At 49.3% G+C, this 18,287-nt stretch overlaps 1 protein-coding gene across 1 annotated transcript; it reads left to right on the forward strand.

Moving 5' to 3' along the window:
- The first annotated feature begins 45 nt into the window (after window positions 1–45).
- On the forward strand, window positions 46–18,077 carry DNAJC7 (DnaJ heat shock protein family (Hsp40) member C7). Its single transcript, XM_059869580.1, is given in 15 exon segments — window positions 46–140; window positions 142–270; window positions 7,694–7,782; window positions 8,026–8,150; window positions 8,237–8,350; window positions 8,666–8,740; window positions 10,483–10,601; window positions 12,232–12,385; window positions 13,684–13,848; window positions 14,852–14,943; window positions 16,096–16,169; window positions 16,493–16,639; window positions 16,827–16,979; window positions 17,436–17,498; window positions 17,801–18,077. Coding segments are annotated over 15 exon segments (1,632 nt in total). The 3' UTR covers window positions 17,839–18,077.
- Window positions 18,078–18,287: the final 210 nt, after the last annotated feature.

Here is an 18,287-nt window from a genome sequence, read left to right on the forward strand (position 1 = left end):
CCTCCCGGTCGAGTTCCGCCTCCCTCCCGGTACCGGCCCCTCCCGATGCCGCCGCCGCGCTCCTCCGCGGGCGCCCCCTGGCGGTCGGGCCTCGCCCCGCCCTACCGGCGGAGATCCCGCCCGTTCCGGCCCTCGCCCCGCCCCGCCCCGGTCCGGCCCAGCCCCGCGCGGTAAGATGGCGGCGGCGGCGGCGGCTGAGGCCGAGTGCGATGTGGTCATGGCGGCGCCCGACGGGCCCGGCGAGACCGACAGCGACGAGGAGGCGCGCAGGTAGAGCGGCGGCCCGGGCGGGGAAATGGCGGCCCCAGTCCCTGCCGGTGGGCGGGCCGCGGCCCGGCCAGGCTGGAGTGCCGCAGGGCCCGGGGCCGCGGTGCTCGGCAGGGCCGGGAGCGCGCCCGGGGACTGCGGTCGGTCCTGGCCCGGGCGGACCCCGCGGGCAAAGTCCTGCGTGCATGCCGGCCGGGAGCGGCGGGGCTCCGCAGCGGGGCCCGGCGGGCGGTGACAGCCGCGGGCCGCACGCGGCGGGGCCCGGGAGCCGCCGGGTTTGCGGCGCGGTGCCGGTGTGCCCCAGTGAGCTCCCGCCGCCGCCGTGTGCAGCGGGATTAGGACATCCACCCGTTACCGGCGTGTCCCAGCAATGCAGTTCACACCCCGTGTCCCGAGGCCACACACCCGCACCGGTGTCGGGGAGCGCGTCCTCCCCCTCGCTGGGGAGGGAAGGATTAAAGTCGTGGGAAGAGGCGGCTCCAAACTCCTGAGCCCTTTGCTGCTTCATCCCCGCATTCCCCCGGTTCTGGTCCGTTTGAAATCTGTAGGTCCCACTCCGTCCTGCCTTGCTGCGGATAACGGGAAAGATGCAGAGCGCTGCTCCGGGAGTGCTCCATCATCCCGGAGCTCTCGGTTTGTCGGTGCCCGGGGGAGCTGCCAGTGTCACCTGAGGCAGGGCGAGGTGGGATCCCCTGGGTGAGGTGGGATCCCCACCTTTCCCGCACGTTCTCCCCCCAGGAGTGGGTGAGCTGTGGGAAGGTTCCTGTCCTGGAAACTCCCCTGGTTTTCCAGAGTGGCAGGTGCTGGGTTCATACCCCTGGAAGGAAAGAGCTGTTCCTGGAGGAGCTGAGGCGTTTGATCTGGAAGATGATTCAGTGGAACGAAGAAGAGGAAATAAAACCACAAGTGGCCTCTGAGGAGTGGTGGTTTCAGGCTCCCATTGATGGCTCAAGGGATTCTGTGGAATTGAGGCCTGAGGAGCAGCTCCCTGGGGAGATCCTGCTGAGCAAGAAAGGGGGAGCTGCTGAGGAGGCACTCGGGCCTGGCAGAGCACCGGCATCGCCCAGCCTGTGGGGCTGGGACGGGCCTGTGTGGGCACAGCACTCCTGCCCCCAGGCAAGAGAAGTGTGGTGTTTGAAATGGTGGAAATTCCCAGAGGTAAAACCCCAGCTGAAGGCACAGGTGTCTGCAGGTAGTGACCTCCAGCTCCTTTCTTCCCGAGGCCCTGCCGTGCGCTGCCTTCATTAGGTGCTCTCACAATGTTTCCTTTTCGTGTTCTTTTGGGAATGTTGCGCCTTTCCCTTGCTAAACTGGATGCATATGGATCCAAGGAGCTGATTCCTTGGTGTTGCTCTGGAGGAACCAGCCCTGCACACACTGATTTTTTGCAGTTCTGTGCTTTAACCTCTTCCCTATCCCAGCCCTTCATGTTTCACTGTGGTAGCTCAGTTGCTCTTGTGGAAATCAGAGCAATAACTGCTCTGTTGGGGAGTGGAGTTGGAGCCTCAGGAGGTGTCAGGTGTTTGTGAAACATCCCAGGCCAGGTAAGAGCTGGCTGAGTTCCTCATGGGACACACTGATTTGGTGCAGCCTTTGGGGGTGTATGTGCGCTCACTTCCATAAAAATCAGCAAAAATAAGGGAAAGCCTTTTCAGAATCCTTATGATAACTCAGCAAGGAGCGTTCCATGTTCTGTTATTTCCATTTAGCTGTAACAGTAGAGCAGAATATGGATACTTTGCTCAAGAACTCACTTTTGTCCAAATGCACTATTCTGTTCTCCATGGCTTAGTAAAACGACCAAAAGGGGAGATCTGCATTTCAGAATGGATGTAACTAATGCCCTGAAGCAGCTGCAGACATGCCAGAGGGCTCCCAGGGTGTCCAGGGCACAGGAATGGAGTGTGGTCACAGGATAATTATTGTCTGCTGCTGCCTCAGGGATTGTTGGGGTCCTGGCAGAAAGTGTTGATGTAATTGTGTTAATTTTATCCGTTGGTGCACCAGTGCAGAGCAGCTGATGAGCAGGACTGGACCACCCCTAAAAACTCCCCTGTTTCTTCATTAATTTTAAAGGTTTCTCACCCATGGTAACAGTTTTTCCCTGCTCCCAGCTGCTTTGTGAGCTTGGTCCCCTGGAGCTTTGCCCGGGAGAATTTCCTTGTCATCTTCCTGGCACCTCTGGGTTCTGGCTCCTGTGCATGCTCTAGGCTGGATCTTTCTCCTCCTTCTTCAGCACTGGAGCATATGGAAGCTTTGTTTTCTTAAAAAACCTCCAGCTGTCAGAAAAATACTGCTAGGAAATTGCAGAGCCCTACTGCAGGCTTGGGATGTGTTGGTGCCTCTGTGGGGGCATTGACGTTTCCCACAGCAAAGTGATGAGCCTGGAGTGACCCACAGCCCTGGAGGTTGTGGGCCTGGCCAGGCTGTGGGTCACTGGGCAGGTCTGCAGGTGTTACCTGGAGCTTGTCAGGTGTTGGTGAGCACCAAGAGGCTTTCCCAGTGCATCTCAGAGAGGCTCCTCCAGAATAGATGTAATTTCTGGCCAGTGTTGGGGCAGCACTGGCGGGAGGGGGTCAATCATCTGAGGGGCACCAGGTCACTTTGGGATAACCTGGAAATGGCTTTCCATTCCTGTTCTGCCTGTAAATGGACACCTGGACTTTCCAGGTGATAAACCAGCCCATTTTACTCATCTGGAATTATTTTAAGATCTCCTGATCATACCAGAAGCAGCAGAAGGTACTCAAGTAGTTGTTTGCTTCCCTGTGTATCTGCAGAGTATTTGAATATCTAAGTTAGGCAGTTGCTTTATCCACTAGGAAAAGGTGATCCATACCTACAGTTTCAACCTATTTCCTTAACATGAAATGTGTTTTTTTGAGGTGAATCATAATGTAGATGCAGTTGTTTTCCCATGGAATTCTTAAACTGGTTGGCTTCCTTCATTCAAAAGGAATTGCTCCCTTCAAAAAAAAGGCAGTCTCAGGCTGATTCTAGACCTTTCCATGGATTTTCACAGAAGTTGTGCTGTGGCCCTGCCAGGCAGGATGGGGCCATTGCTGGGAATTAGGTTAATTCTGAGCTCTGGGAATTACATAACAGCACAATTAAAGCTGGGGCTGGGCTGCTCTTCTCACTCGTGGCTGCAGGGGAAGGTTTGGGTCAATTCTTGGATTTCTTGGGGCATATTTTGGTTCTTGTGCCTCTTTTGGTCTTCTGAGTTTGCCCTCAGTTATGAGGAATGTTCTGAGAGTTTTGAGCTTCGCTCAAGGCAGCCCTTTCTGTTTCCATGGGTGAGTCCTTGGCCCATCCATGTAGATATTTGTGTGTCCAGACTCAGATTTCCCTGAGGTCTGAGGGTCTGCTTTGAGCCTCTGCCACGGTGTCTGTGCGTTGGGGGGAGCTGATGTGCCAGGAATCAGCTCTGCTCTGCCCAGCAGGGCACAGCAGCCTGTCACACACCAGTGTGTGTGACCTCTGCCCTGTCCCAGTGCCCACACACCCTCTGGGGGAAGCATCTTTTCCTAAAATCCAACCTAACCCTCCCTCACCCAGCTCCAGCCATTCCCTGGGGTCACCAGAGAGAAGAACTCAGTGCTTGGCCCTCTGCAGCCCCTCATGAGGAAGTTGTAAATATATATTCCTTTATATTCATATATTCCTATATTAGTATATGTAATATATTCCTATAGATGTAAATATATATTCCTTTATTCCTATATATGCCTAAATCCTCACTCAGTGTCAAACCTCACCTGAGGACAGGTCTCTGAAGTGTACCCTGTGTATCTTTCTGGCACAGGGAGTGTTTTGTTGCTCTTCCAAGTCCTGAAAGAAGGGAGGGGAGAGTATTGTATGTCCAGGGGCAAACATGGTGGCTAATTTTAAGCTCTAGACATCTGCCTGCTGTAAACTGAATTGAGATCACCCAACTTATTTTACCCCAGTGGCTGAGTCACATCTGACAGCTGAGAATCTGGGTGGGATTTCACCCCCAAAAATGCCTGATAAAAGCACCATATCCTCTTGATGGAAAAGCTTCTGCAAGAACTGCACAAATTGCCAGAGCATAACAGGAAAGATTACTTGGTCAGGACAGGATTTTGGAGCCTTCCTTAAATCCTGGCTATTTTAGGGTTTTGCCACAGTTTCATAATGGAGGCAGGCAGTGAAGTGGGAGTGAGGGTCAGGGGAGCTGGGAGATAGTGACTCTGCCTCCTGCTTAGGTGTTGGATTTCTGTCACTGGTGGTATTGCCTTGGCACATCCCTGCCCAGGGGCTGTGCCAGCACACCTGGATCAAGAGCTGCTGGCTTACAGATCCCTGAAGGTTCCCATGACAGAAAATCAGGTGTCTGCAGGAGTCTCTTTGGGAGCTGGAGTGGGAGGTGGAAGCCACGATCGGCACTCGAGCGGGGGCAGCGTGTGGAAGCTCTGAGGAGGAGGCAGGAGTTGTTAGGCAAGCGTGGGATTGTGTCACTGTGTGCAGGATGGCTTCTCCAAGAGCTGCTGTGCTGGGAACGAGCAGGGACTGAGCTTTCACAGGGCACAGGGAGGAGAAGGAGCCTTGTGCTGGTTCCTCTCTCCCCAGGCAGGCAGCGAGCTCCATCCTCAGAGCTTGAGTGTGTGAGGGAGCGTCAGCGCACGCAGCTGCTGCTTGTCTTCCTTGGTCTCCAGCTGTGCCAGAAGAGGTTCAGCTTGGACAGCAGGTGGAATTTCTTCACAGAAAGGGTTGTCAGACATTGTCCAGGGTGCAGTTGGATTTCCCATCCCTGGAGATGTTCAGAGAGTGAGTGGACATCACGCTCAGTGCTCTCTGGTCTGCTTGACAAGGTGGTGATCGGTGTCTGAGATCTCGGAGGTTTTTTCCAATCCAAATGATTCCATGGTGGCAGGTTCTCTGGGGTGACTGGGACCAAAGTACTTCAAGTATTAGAGGTGCTGAGAAATACCATAAAAGAGAAAAGAAATAATTGCCTTGCTTGCAAGAAGAGTCACTCCCACCAGCCCCTCCTGTGCCTGTGGTGCGTGTGAGTGATGAAAGACAAGCTTCTTACCCAGCTCCTTGGTGCAGCTCTTCTCTGTTTCTGTGTCCAGCGTGGAGCAGCTCAGTGAAGACACCAACCCCGTCACAAAGACACCCATTCAGCTGGGGGTGTGTTTCAGCAAAGCACGATTCTTCTTCAGTGTCAAAAGTAGCAAGTGGGGAGTGCAGGCCCCAGCAGCGCAGGAGGCAGAATGAGCTCATTGAGGCCACAGCATCTGTTGGGCTGAAACAATCCCCAGTGAGATCAGGGGCTGCAGTTCTCCTTGTTGGAGCCAGAGCCATGGTAAACAAGGGCTGTGTGCTCAGGGCACAGCAGGGCAGAGCTGCTTCTGTCCTGGTGCTGGAGCTTGAGCCCAGCCTGACAGCTCCAGCAGGTCCTTTGCCTTCTTGCTGTGGAGGTGATTTGCTTTCACAATCTTCATGGTTAAGCCTTAGGCCATGTGAGCAGCAGAAATACCTGTGCTCTCCTTTCTGCCAGTGTCACCCCAGGCAGTGTGACTTGTTGATACATTGATCTGTATTAAAATGCTTAAAAGGAAAACAGACCAATAAAAAAAAGAGTAGAAAACAGTAATCTTTGTGTGGGAGTGTTTCTCTGGCGTGTCAAAGTGCTGGTGCTTTCTGAAAATTGGCTTTGCCAGGGTTATGTTTTCTTCCTCCTGTTTTCCCAGCTCTTCCCAGCAGTTTGTGGCAGATGGGGTGCTCTGGCAGCCAGCCTTTAGCTGTGTCTGTTAGATGGTAATTCCTCATGACAGGACAGGTAAAATGGCTAAAAGATTTTGAATCAGCGCACTGTGCTGGACAGGTTGTGGTGGTGACTCAGGTGAGTTCTGCCATTAAGACTGTTCACCCATTTCTTTAGACTGTACAACAAAGACCTGAGGGAAGGAGCTTTTATAGGATCTGTGATTCTCTATTCTATTTGTGATTACAGAAACAAGAGAACAGTGAAACTCTTTACTGCACGGGTTCCAAAAGTGCAGAAGTGCTGAGTAGTTTTTCCACTGTATTTAGATATTTGATCTGTAATATTCAAAACAGGTGGTTGTGTTTGGAAACATTTTAATCAGGCAGAGTTTGCATCCTAATGCTTGTGATATGGATCCATCCCACAGGCATATCCTTGCTGCACATCAGTGTAGCTGGGAGAGTGCAGAGCTCCTGGAACTCTGCTGGGTACTGGCTCCTGAGGAAAAGCCAGGCTGCAGCACCTGCCTCAGGTGTGATGCTGGGAGGGCTGTGGCAGAGGAGGGATGGCAGTTTCCCATCTCTTCATCATTTTCTGGGGCAGGAGTGGGAGGAGCTGACCCAGGAGCCAGGACAAGGCCCTTGGGGGGCAGTGGGTGTGTGCTACCCCTTGCTCTGCCACAGTTCTTACCCATCTCATCTCCTCCTAGCATTTAACTCCCGCAGGGCTGTGGCTGGACTCAGCTGGGGTGTAGCACACAGCAAAACTTAAAACTGAAAGTGAAGAGCACACATCCCAGCTCCCAGTGTCCGTTGTTCTGCCAGCTGGGAAATCTGTGATTGCTCAGTGAAAACAACTCCTGCATGAGGTGGTTGTGTGGGAATGGCCAATGGCAGCCTGAGCAGGGCTGAAAACATGGGAACTTGTTCCAACACAACTCCCTTTGTTCTCTCCCAGGTCATCCTGCTGAGCACAGCTCACATTTGCTGTTCCATCACTGTGATGTGCTCTCCCTCTTGCCCTGGGCAGGTGGAAGGCTGAAGGGAGATGAGGGAAGAGAAGGGCCTTGGTTTCCCTCAGGGGAAGCTTTGCTTTCGAGAGTTTAAGGGAAGCTGCTTCAAACCATATGTTGTGTGTTTTTAAATGTCCCAAACTGTCTCTGCAAATGCTTGCTCTTGAGTGTGAGGACTATTTCTAGACCTGTTGCCAAGGCAGTGCCAGGCTTCTCTTGCAGGCTTGTACCCATATTTCTCTTTGATTTAGCTGTCTTTTGAATGTGGAAATTGTTCTTGGCTCTGGTTTATAAGTATGTGGGACTCCTGAAAGAGCCTGCACTGTCTCTTTTGTTCTGAGGTGCAGCACCTTGCAGGAGGGGGCTGTTGGATGAACTGCAAACCAGGGTGTTCTGCTGGACACTGAGGGGACTCAAAGGTGGCTTTAGGCTTCTGTTGCATCCCAGTAAAATTTGGCCTGGAAATATCACTGACTATCCCAGTGGATCCCTGGAGTAGCTGGGAGCCAGCAGCAAATGGGGTGTGCTGGGCAGTGTGTGCTGGGGAGATCTCACGAGAACCAGCTTAAATTTGGAGCATTAAACAGTTATACTGCTTGGGGGTCAGATGCATGTCATGGTCACAATCTGTCTGGTGCTCAGTTCTTCTGAAAATGTGGTATTTTGCTTCCTTCCAGAGAAGCAGAAGCATTCAAGGAGCAGGGAAATGCATACTATGCCAAGAAAGATTACAACGAAGCGTTCAACTACTACACAAAAGCCATAGGTGAGAACAGCTGATAATATCAATCTTTACTGAGCCCCATGTCTAAAACTGGAGCTGGTTGCTGATTTCAAACACACCAGTGGGGTTTCTGACAGCACATACTGAAGGAAAACCTCTTGCCTGCTTTAATTACCTTGGGAAATGTCACCAGATCGATAATGCCAGTCAGGGCCAATGTTCTTAAGTGCCACAAATTGTGCAGCTGCTGCATTACACCGATAATGAGCCTTGCATTTTCTCCAGATACGTGTCCCAATAATGCCAGTTATTATGGGAACAGAGCTGCCACGCTCATGATGCTGGGGAGGTTCCGAGAAGCACTGGAGGATGCTCAGCAGTCAGTCAGGTTGGACGACAGCTTTGTACGGGTACGTGGAGAGCTTCAAGCACCTCTTTCACTCTCTTCTCTGCACCTGTTACAGCTCTTGCAGATCCCTTTTCCCTGTGTTCCCAGGGCCATCTCCGGGAAGGGAAGTGCCACCTTTCCCTAGGGAATGCCATGGCTGCCAGCCGCTGCTTTCAACGAGTTTTAGAACTGGATCATAAAAATACCCAGGCACAGCAGGAGGTAAGAGGATCTTCAGATGGAATCGTCCCCAGGAGATGCTCAGGGGGCTGAGCTGGCCAAAGGAGAAATGGAGAGTAGTGTAAGGCAGCTGCCCTTGTGTCTCTTTCACAGGGTACATTTTCCTGGACTCTCAGTTCAGTCACTTTATTTCAAACTGATTTCAATGCTGGCAAAAGTATTGATGGCATCTGCATTACTGCTCCATGGTCTGCAGTAGTTTTGGCTCTGACATTCAGGGACTGGCTGTTGAAATGCTGCTCGGTGGCATTTCAGAGCAGAGATTGTCCTGCAGCACTCGTGTGTTCTGTCTTTCAGCTGAAGAATGCCACGACTGTGCTTGAGTATGAAAAAATAGCTGAAGTGGATTTTGAGAAACGGGATTTCAGGAAGGTGAGATTAACTTGTTTGCTGTGCTCTTATAAAGAACTGGTGTGTTTGACATGGCCCAGGCAGGTGTGTGCCTGTTCTCCTGGCTGGGTATTTGGGAGGTGCTGTGCCACATCTCTTGGAGCAGGGCTGGCTGGTGAATTGTGTCAGCTCTGGAAGTGGCAGAGCTCGTGCTCCCTGAGCACTGACCAGATGACAAGTGAGGAGGTGGCTGGGTCAGGCCAACCCTCTGTCACTGTTTGCTTTGCAGGGTGAGTGGAGTCATGATTGAGCTGTTTGAGACAGATTTTGTCAGCAGCAGCATTTGATCACACTTTGCTCCTGAAATGCATATCCAGGATTCTTCTTTCTCAACTCTTTGAAAGAAAAAAAAAATTTAGAAAAAGGCATGCTGTGTGCCAGTGAGGGTCATACAAGGAGGAATGCAGATCTGCATGGGCCATTCTCCTTACAGCTTCCAGGTCTTTCTTCCCAAGGATTGTAACAGGATGCAGCTGGTACTGACCTGATAGAACAAGAAATGACAGCCTGAAATCTGAAAGGCACCAAGCATTTCTCATGCAACTGTTTCTGTGCAGTGGATGCATGTAAGGCTCAGATTTATCCCAGAAAAGAGATTGTCTGGTACCTTGAGCTCATTGTTCAGGTCACTCTTAGGCTAAGCTCAAGATTTTGGAAGGGTAAATCCCAGCTTTGTATCACCTGTTTCTGAGGAGCAAATGGGATGTGTGATCAATCTGAATTTCCTGTGCAGGAATTGCCCTGCCTGGGCATCTGCATCTGTCCCTCACTTCCCCAGTCCCACTTCACTGGGGAGGCTGGCATGAAACTTGATCTTTGTTTCTGGAGAGCTGCTCCTGCCTCACCCAGGAGCCCTTGGCTCTGGAGCACAGTGCTTCCCACAGCAGGGCCGTGATGTCACGGGCTGAGGAGCAGATGAACCTTGGGGAACAATGCCCTGTTCTTGCACAGATGTCCCCACCAGAGTGCAGGGATGGAAAAGACCCATTAGCTCACCCTGCCCATAGCTGTCAGGCCAGTGGAAGATCAGTCCTTGCACTGTACTTTTTTGTGTTTTGTCCAGTCCAAACTGTCTCAGTCTATTGAATTTCTGTCCCTCCCACATGGCTTTATACTGCAGGAAACAGGGGCAGGATTGTCCTTCTTGGCCCTTTCTTTGGGGTTTGCAGTTTAGAAGGGTTAAAGGGATGGACCTCATACAGGTGTCCCTTGAGTTTTGTGTAGTGCTCTGTCACAATAACACAGCAGGTGCCTCAGACCTTGGCACACAAAGCACAGGCTTTGAAAAAGATAATGTACTTTGAAAAACATATCAGGAAAATAGCAAAACCTTTCAAAAAGGTATGTACTTTGAAAAACATATCAGGAAAATAGCAGAACCTTTGAGAAAGGTATGCACTTTGAAAAGCATATCAGGAAAATTTTCCAATGCAATGTGTCTGCAGCATGGGAAATTGGAAAAAAAATCCTAGATGGAGACAGAGAAAACAGTGAGGTTTTCCCAGATTCTTCACACCTGAAGTCATGGTGCAGAATTTGTTCTCTGTGTGGGGCTCGCTCTCTTGTGTGTGATGTTGTAGCTTAGGAAACTTGAAGAAGCGGTGGAGGTGGGTGTCTGCACGCTCACCTTCCTGATCAAACACACACCTCACGCATGGGCCAGCAGTTCAGACCAGGCCCTTGGCTCTTTGCTGTGCTCAGGGCTGTGGTTTCTCCCACCCCAGGTTGTGTTTTGCATGGATCGTGCTTTGGAGTTCGCTCCCGCCTGTCACCGCTTCAAAATCCTCAAGGCTGAGTGCTTGGCACTGCTGGGCCGGTATCCCGAGGCACAGTCTGTGGCCAGGTGAGTGTCTGAGGGCTGGGGATGAGGGGCACCTGCTGGGGAGCCCTGGCCATGTGCTCCACACCTGCAATAAGTGAGGGAATAGAAAATACAAATATTCCTCAGTGTGTGATGGTGTTCGCAGGGACGAGGAAAGAGATGAGAATCTTGACTCAGATTTGTTTCAGAAGGCTGATTTATTATTTTATGATGTATATTATATGAAAAGAAAATGATATATTAAAACTATACTAAAAGAATAGAAGAAAAGGATTTCATCAGAAGGCTAGCAAGGAATGGAATGGGATGATAATAAAATCTTGTGACTGACCAAAGAGTCTGAGACAGCTAAACTGGGACTGGCCATTAATTAAAAATAACCACATGAGACCAATCAAAGATGCTCCTGTTGCATCCCACAGCAGCAGATAATCATTGTTTTTCTTTTCCTCTGAGGCTTCTCAGGAGAAGAATCCTGTCAAAAGGATCTTTCATAAAATATGTCCGGGACACTTAGTGCATGCTATGGGAAATGGATTTGTAGAGAGCTTTTAGGGCTTGACAGAAGGGCCCCACAGTGTGCATCCACATGGAAACTTTGAGACAAGAGATGCTGAGGAGCTGTCAAAACTTTGAGATATTGGTGAGAGAGAAATGGAGCCAGAAGAAAGTTTCAAAAGATGGCCTTGCGAGTAAGACTAGATACTTTGGAGAAATAGAACTGTGAAAGATGCATTGTAGTAGGAGCCACGAGGGGTAATTTTAGATTATTTACTTTAAGGCATTTACAGCATAGGGTGACAAAAGCTGATAGGCCAAGAAATACTTAGAGTGCATAGTAATTATGAAATAGTTGGATTCTGATTGTGGTGGTGTGAATTATAACATCTGTATTATATCACCCTTCACATGAGACTGAAAATAAAATAAATAAAATAAATAAAATAAAAATTTTTAAATGCCTCTCAGTTGCCCCATCTGTGAGTCAGGAAAAGGGTATTGTCCAACAAACATTGTGATGAAGAGGGAATGTGTGAATTTATCCCCATAAATCTTCCTAGCAAGTTGCATCCAGACCCTGTTCACAACCAGCCATCCTGCTCGAGGAGGCTTCTGTCCTTTTACCTTACCTGTACCACAGACTTGTTAAAATAATTGGGTGTTGTCGCTGTGCTGTTTTCTGAAAAATCCCCTTTGCCCAGGATTCTTCTCCTGGGAAGCTGAGAAGCCTCAGAGGAAAAGGAAAACAATATTGTCTAATTTGCTTCTCCTGTGTTTTGCTGCTTTGGAATGTGGTTGGAGATTGTTTATCCAACCTGTGAATTGTTTTGACTTAATGACCAATCACAGCCAAGCTGTGTTGGGGCTCTGGAGAAAGTCATGGGTTTTTCATTAGTATCTTGTTAAGCCTTCTGTCTGTATCCTTTCTCTAGTATAGTTTAGTGTAGCATTCTTTAATATCATATAGCAACATAAAATAATAAATTAGCCTTCTAAGAACATGGAGTCAGATTCCTCCATTCCTCCTCCGATGGGGGACCCAGAAGATACCACAGGGAAGTATTTTCTCGGTGGAGGGAGGTTCTTGTGGGGGTCAGGAGGCAGCAGGAGCAGGGAGGATGTCCCTTACTGCTGCTGTCCTTGATTGCAGTGATATCCTGAGGATGGACTCCACCAACGCCGACGCGCTGTACGTGCGCGGGCTGTGCCTGTACTACGAGGACTGCATCGAGAAGGCCGTGCAGTTCTTTGTGCAGGCCCTCAGGATGGCCCCTGACCATGAGAAGGCCTGTCTTGCCTGCAGGGTAAGTGGTGAAAATGGGGCTGTAAAATGACCAGGATCTGGGTTTTTTAAACCCAACACGTAGTTTGGTTCTTCTGGATCAATGCCTTTCCCCTCCATCATCCACAAGAAGGCCTGTCTTGCCTGCAGGGTAAGTGGTGAAATGGGGCTGTAAAATGACCAGAATTTGGGGTTTTTTAAACTCAACGCATAGTTTGGTTCTGCTACATCAATCCCTTCTCCCTCCCTCATCACTGGCTGTCACTGTCATATTTTCTGGAAAAATCCCCTTACCATGATTTCTTCTCCTGGGAAGCTGAGAAGCCTCAGAGAAAAATGAAAATGATAATTATCTGAATGCTTCTCCTGTGTTTGCTGCTTTGGAATGTGGTTTGGAGATTGTTTATCCAACAGGTGCATGTTTGATTGGTTTCATGTGCATTGTTTTGACTTAATGACCAATCCCAGTCCAGCTATGTTGGGACTCTGGAAGCAGTCACGAGTTTTTTATTAGTATCATGTTGAGCCTTCTGTCTGTATCCTTTCTCTTTTCTTTAGTACAGTTTTAGTGTAGCATTCTTTAATATAATATAATATAATATCATAAAATAATAAATTAGCCTTCTAAGAACATGGAGTCAGATTCCTCCTTCGTCCTGGGGACCCAGCAAATATCACAATTGGCTTTCCCAGATGTCCAGGAGCAGGCAGTGTGTCCAAACCTTCCCAAAGACAACCAGCTGCTGCCTCAGATAAAGCCAAGCTCCTAGAAACTGTTTCTTAGCAGATTGTGATATTTTAAAGCAGCCTCCCCCTCACTCTTTGTTCCCTGGTCAGACAGAGGAGCAATAAAACCTGATACCTTTGTCTTAAAGGAACTCCTGACTTTCAGGTCCAATATCCAGGCCAATACCCTGACTTTCATTTAACACTGTTCCTCTGTGTTGCTCCTTCCCTGGTGTAGTTCTTTGACTCTAAATCTGTTCATATGCTCTCAGAAAGTGAACTCCTGGTCCTTTTAGTTTAATCCATAAATTTGTGAACTCCTGGTCCTTTTAGTTTAATCCATAAATTTACTGCACTGTCATGGTCTCTTCTTAAAAATTAGGCAGCCTTTTTCCTATGGAGGATGCCTGGAACTGGCACTGGCTGTTCCTTAGTGCCTCTCTTTGGGGAAAGGCAAAGTGAGATCATTTCAGCTGCTGGAGCAAGGCTGTGATTTGTATCCTGCAACTGTTGTGTCTGAGGACCCTTGTCTGGCAGAACAAGGTGCTTGGCCCCCCTGACCTTGTTTCCTTACCCAGCTGTGTTTCCTTTCAGAATGCCAAAGCACTTAAAGCGAAGAAGGAAGATGGGAATAAAGCATTCAAGAAAGGCAACTACAAGCTAGCTTATGAACTGTACACAGAGGCACTAGGAATAGACCCAAATAATATCAAAACAAATGCCAAACTCTACTGCAACAGAGGGACGGTTAATTCAAAGGTAAGGGACGTTCACCTGGCAGGTGTCTGTTGCCAAATCCCTCAGCATGGCAGTGATAAACCACAGATGAGTTATTCTGGAAAGCACAGGCTCTCCTGGCTGCTGGGCAGCATCTCTGAGGCCATGGGCAGTGTTTCAGGGCTTTGTGCTTGCACAGCACTTGGATCAGTTCCCAACAGCCAGCAGTTGACTCCTGCAGAAGCAAAACTCAAATACTTGGGCTGCATTCAGTGGGAGGGAGAGGAGGGACATGCTTCAGCCTTATCTTAGTCAGCAAAAATCACCCTTGTCTCTGTTTGTTTCCTTCCCAGGAATGAACAGATTTATTTTCCTGTTCTTTTTGTAAATCATGTCTTGCTTTGTGTTTTTATGTTAAAAAAAACAAAACAAAACGACCTGATTTAAAGCCCCATGACACTTCTTCAGTTTGCTGTTGAATTTTAGTCCTGCACTGTCCAGAGCAGCAGCCAGTCATGTGACAGTGCTCCCAATTCCCACCCTGTGCCCTCTGGGCATTTTTCTTCCTCAGCTGTCCCAGTGTTGATGCTGCTTCCCCAGACACCCCCACTTGGTCAAGAGACACAGGCTGTTCCCAAAACCTGGGAAGTGGGATGAGCTGGAGGCCACATAATGGATGTCTTCCATGTTTGTGTCTGAAAACAAACAACACTTTTTCCAAAAGACTTCTTTTAAATATTTTTAGGTTTATCTTCCTGCCCAGGAATTAGTTTGGACACAGAATTGGGATTGCTATCAGGAAGGCCCTTGGTTTTGAGTGCATTTCTGACACAGAAACACCACATAGCTCTGTCATGTCACTGATTTTTTTTTCCCCAGTGAACAAAAGCTCTGAGTTTGTGAGAAATTGGAAAAAAAAAAAAAATCCTAGATGGAGACACAGAAAACTGAGATTTTCCCAGATTCTTCCCACCTTTCCTTAGCCTGAAGTCATGTGCAGTTTGTTCTCTGTGTGGGGTTCACTCTCTTGTGTCTGATGTTGTAGCTTAGGAAACTGGAAGAAGCAATCGACGACTGCACGAACGCGGTGAAGCTGGATGACACCTATGTCAAAGCCTACCTGAGGAGGGCACAGTGGTGAGTGCACCTTGGCACTGGAGTGTGCTCCTGGCAGCTCTGAGGGACAGGGTCACAAATCTGGAGCTTGACTGAATAGAAGCAGTGAGGCCCTGAATTTATTCCTCGTCCTTATGGTGCTGAGGAGATGGGGGTAGCTCCCTGTGGCCTCTCCTGCCTGCCTGGGTCTGGCACTGCCTCTTGATGGTGTACTTATAGCATCATTTGGGTTGGAAAAGACCTCCAAAATCATTGTCTTGCCTGCAGGGTAAGTGGTGGAGATGGGGCTGTAAAATCACCAGGACCTGGAGTTTTTTTAAACTCAATACATAGTTTGGTTCTGCTGGATCAATCCCTTCTCCCTCCCTCATCGTTGCCTGGTGCAAAGGCACCAACCTTTGACCAATTACATTCTTGTCAAGTAGTCCAGAGCACTGAGTACCACATCCAGTTGTGCATCTCCTGGAATGGTGACTCCACCACCCCCCTGGGCACCCAGTTTCAATCCTGACCACTCTTTCAGTGAAGAAATTCTTCCTCATGTCCGATCTGAACAGGATTTAGGGAGGATTTGTTCTAAGACTTGACTCAGCTTACTGTGTTTATAGACACTGAGTGTGTTTCTAGGTGTTCTGTCCCACAGAGCCCCTCTCTCTCCATGTCTGCAATTGCAAATTTACAGTGGTTGGAAAAGAGATTGAAAAAGACCTCCAAGATCAATCTTTTCCAACCTCCCATCTGTGTAATTGCCTTGTTACAGTGAGTAGGTAATGTGTGAGTCAGGCTGAGGGGTGACAGACAGACATGTGTCCCTCAGAGGTGCCAGGATTGTCACTCCTGACCAGCACTGCCACTGTGAAGCTCTGTGCCAGCTCTGACCCTGCACCAGCTTCCTGGAGCTCAGGCTGGCTGGGATCAGTTCCTGCAGGTGCATATTGGAATTACCAGGTCTTTAAAGCAGAGCTTGTGCTGCCAAAGGAGGTTTCAGAGTCCCTTTGGAGCCCAGAGTGCAGGTTCCTGTGACAGGGTGTCCCACAAGTGTCAGGGCTCCTCTGAGGTCTGATCTGCTGCAGTCCAGAGCACTTCTCTTAATCCACATCCACCCAGACAGCCCTGAACCCCTTCTGATGTTCCTGTGAAGGACACCTTGGCCACCTGTGTTTCTTTCCACAGTTACATGGACACAGAGCAATATGAAGATGCTGTAAGAGACTATGAGAAGGTTTATCAGACAGAGAAAACAAAAGGTGAGCACAAAAGCACTCTCTGTGTGTGCACAGATTTCCCTGAGCTGGCATTTTTGTTGTTCCTTTTTTCCTCCACAATATGCTGTGATTTGCAGCCTAATACCCCAACAGGACAATTTGGAGAAGCCCTCAGAAGCACTGGAAGTCTCTGGTCTGGTTTCTCTCCCAGCTCTGAAGGCTGAGGTGATAATTCACCTTGTGTCTGAGGCAGGTTCAGAATGGCTGGGTTTGCTTCCTGTCTTGGCTGTCCCCTTGCTTTCTGAGTGGCCTGAAGTGGAAGGGATGGAGTAACTCCTCCCCTCTGGTGTTGTGCTCCTTTCCAGAACACAAGCAGCTCCTAAAGAATGCACAGGTGGAACTGAAAAAGAGCAAACGGAAAGACTACTACAAAATCCTGGGGGTGAACAAAAACGCCTCTGAAGATGAGATCAAGAAAGCTTACAGGAAAAGAGCACTAATGCACCATCCAGGTACCCCCAGCAGTCTCTGTGTGCCCTGTGCAGCCAGCACTGAGGCAGAAATGTGTGTGGAAGAGGGAATTTCTTGGGAAATAGCAGCTCTGACCCCACAGATCTGGAGCAGGAGCTTGGGAGTGTTTGACATTATCCATTTGCACTGAAAATTAAAAGTTTTTTTCCTGCTTGTTTGTATCCACAGACAGACACAGTGGAGCAAGTGCAGAAGTACAGAAGGAAGAAGAGAAGAAATTTAAGGAGGTTGGTGAAGCCTTTACCATCCTGTCAGATCCCAAGAAGAAGGCTCGCTATGACAGTGGGCAGGACTTGGAAGAGGATGGATTAAACATGGGAGGTCAGTGTTCTTTACAACACCCTGCCATGGCAGCCTTTAACCCTTTAGAGTCTGCCTTAGCCCTAAAACAAGCCTGCTGTTGGGAATGGTTCCATGAATTGACTTGGTTTAGTCCCTGCCAGCCCTGGGATGAACTGAGTGGTTCTGGCTGGGAGCAGCCTGGGACACTGGTGGGTGCTGGCTCAGCTGGTGGGCAGCAGCTGCCATTGGGCAGAAATCTGTCACAGGATGTGGTAAAGAGTGTCATTGTGGGTCCCTAAATGCTGCTTCTCCAGATCCTTGGGCTGCCCTGTGGCAGGTTCTCTCTGCTTTACCTGTTTGTGGTCACTGCATGGCCCTGAGGCCAGCCCTGTGTCCCCTTCTGAGACACTCTCTGGAGTCAGCTGACAGCTCCTGAACTGTGGGAATGTGATGGTTGTTTGGCTGCAGCTCATGAATTCCTTCTCTTCCCTGTAGAATTTGATCCAAATAACATCTTCAAGGCCTTCTTCAGCGGGCCAGGGGGCTTCAGCTTCGAAGGTAGGTGAGATGTTCTCCTCCCAGCCATGAAGTTGTGAGTACACAGAGCCCCTGGCAGGGCAGCTGGGGCTCCCAGTGGATGTGCTGCTTGAGGAGAGCATTTGGCTCTTGCACAAATCTCTTTCCAAGTTCTGCCTGCACAGTGTCAGCTGGTTCTGGTTCTTCTGGGTTCCAAAGCCACAAACTTGGGGCCTCCTCATTCTGGAGCTGTGTGTGGGCTTGGCCATCCACGTGCTGCTTAGCATTGCACTAAACCAATTTGGATTTGAAAAATCCTGATTATCTTCCATTTTCTTTTTCAGCTTCTGGGCCTGGAAATTTCTTTTTCCAGTTTGGCTAAGAAGCAAACAAACACAAATCAACCCACACATACCTGATCTGCTTCTTTTAACCTCGAGTACGGACAGCCCCAGACTCCTCCTCCATCACGTCTCGTTGTCCTTAGAGCAGTTTCATTTCTGGGTTGGAGCCTCTGTTTGTGTGTTGTGTGTGTGAAGAGGAAACCAGCTCGGGAGGGGAAGGCTTGTGAATTTTGTTTTACTGTTAACTTTATTAAAAAAAAAAATTTGAAAAAAATAAGGCTTTGAATCTTTTGGTCCCTCCATGCTGGCCCGTGCTTTCAGCTGCTTCTGCCCCTCAACACAGAGGATTTCCTGGAATCTTCCCAGAATCTCCACATGTGTGAGGGAGAAAGAATTCCTGGTTTGTTCTGGTTGCTTCCAAAGCAGCATGTCCAGGGTTTGGAGTAACTTGTAAGTTATTTTAATCTTTTGGAAATACTGCCAAGGC

The sequence above is a fragment of the Haemorhous mexicanus genome, chromosome 28 (genome assembly GCF_027477595.1).
Source record: "Haemorhous mexicanus isolate bHaeMex1 chromosome 28, bHaeMex1.pri, whole genome shotgun sequence".
In the NCBI taxonomy this organism is placed as follows: Eukaryota; Metazoa; Chordata; class Aves; order Passeriformes; family Fringillidae; genus Haemorhous; species Haemorhous mexicanus.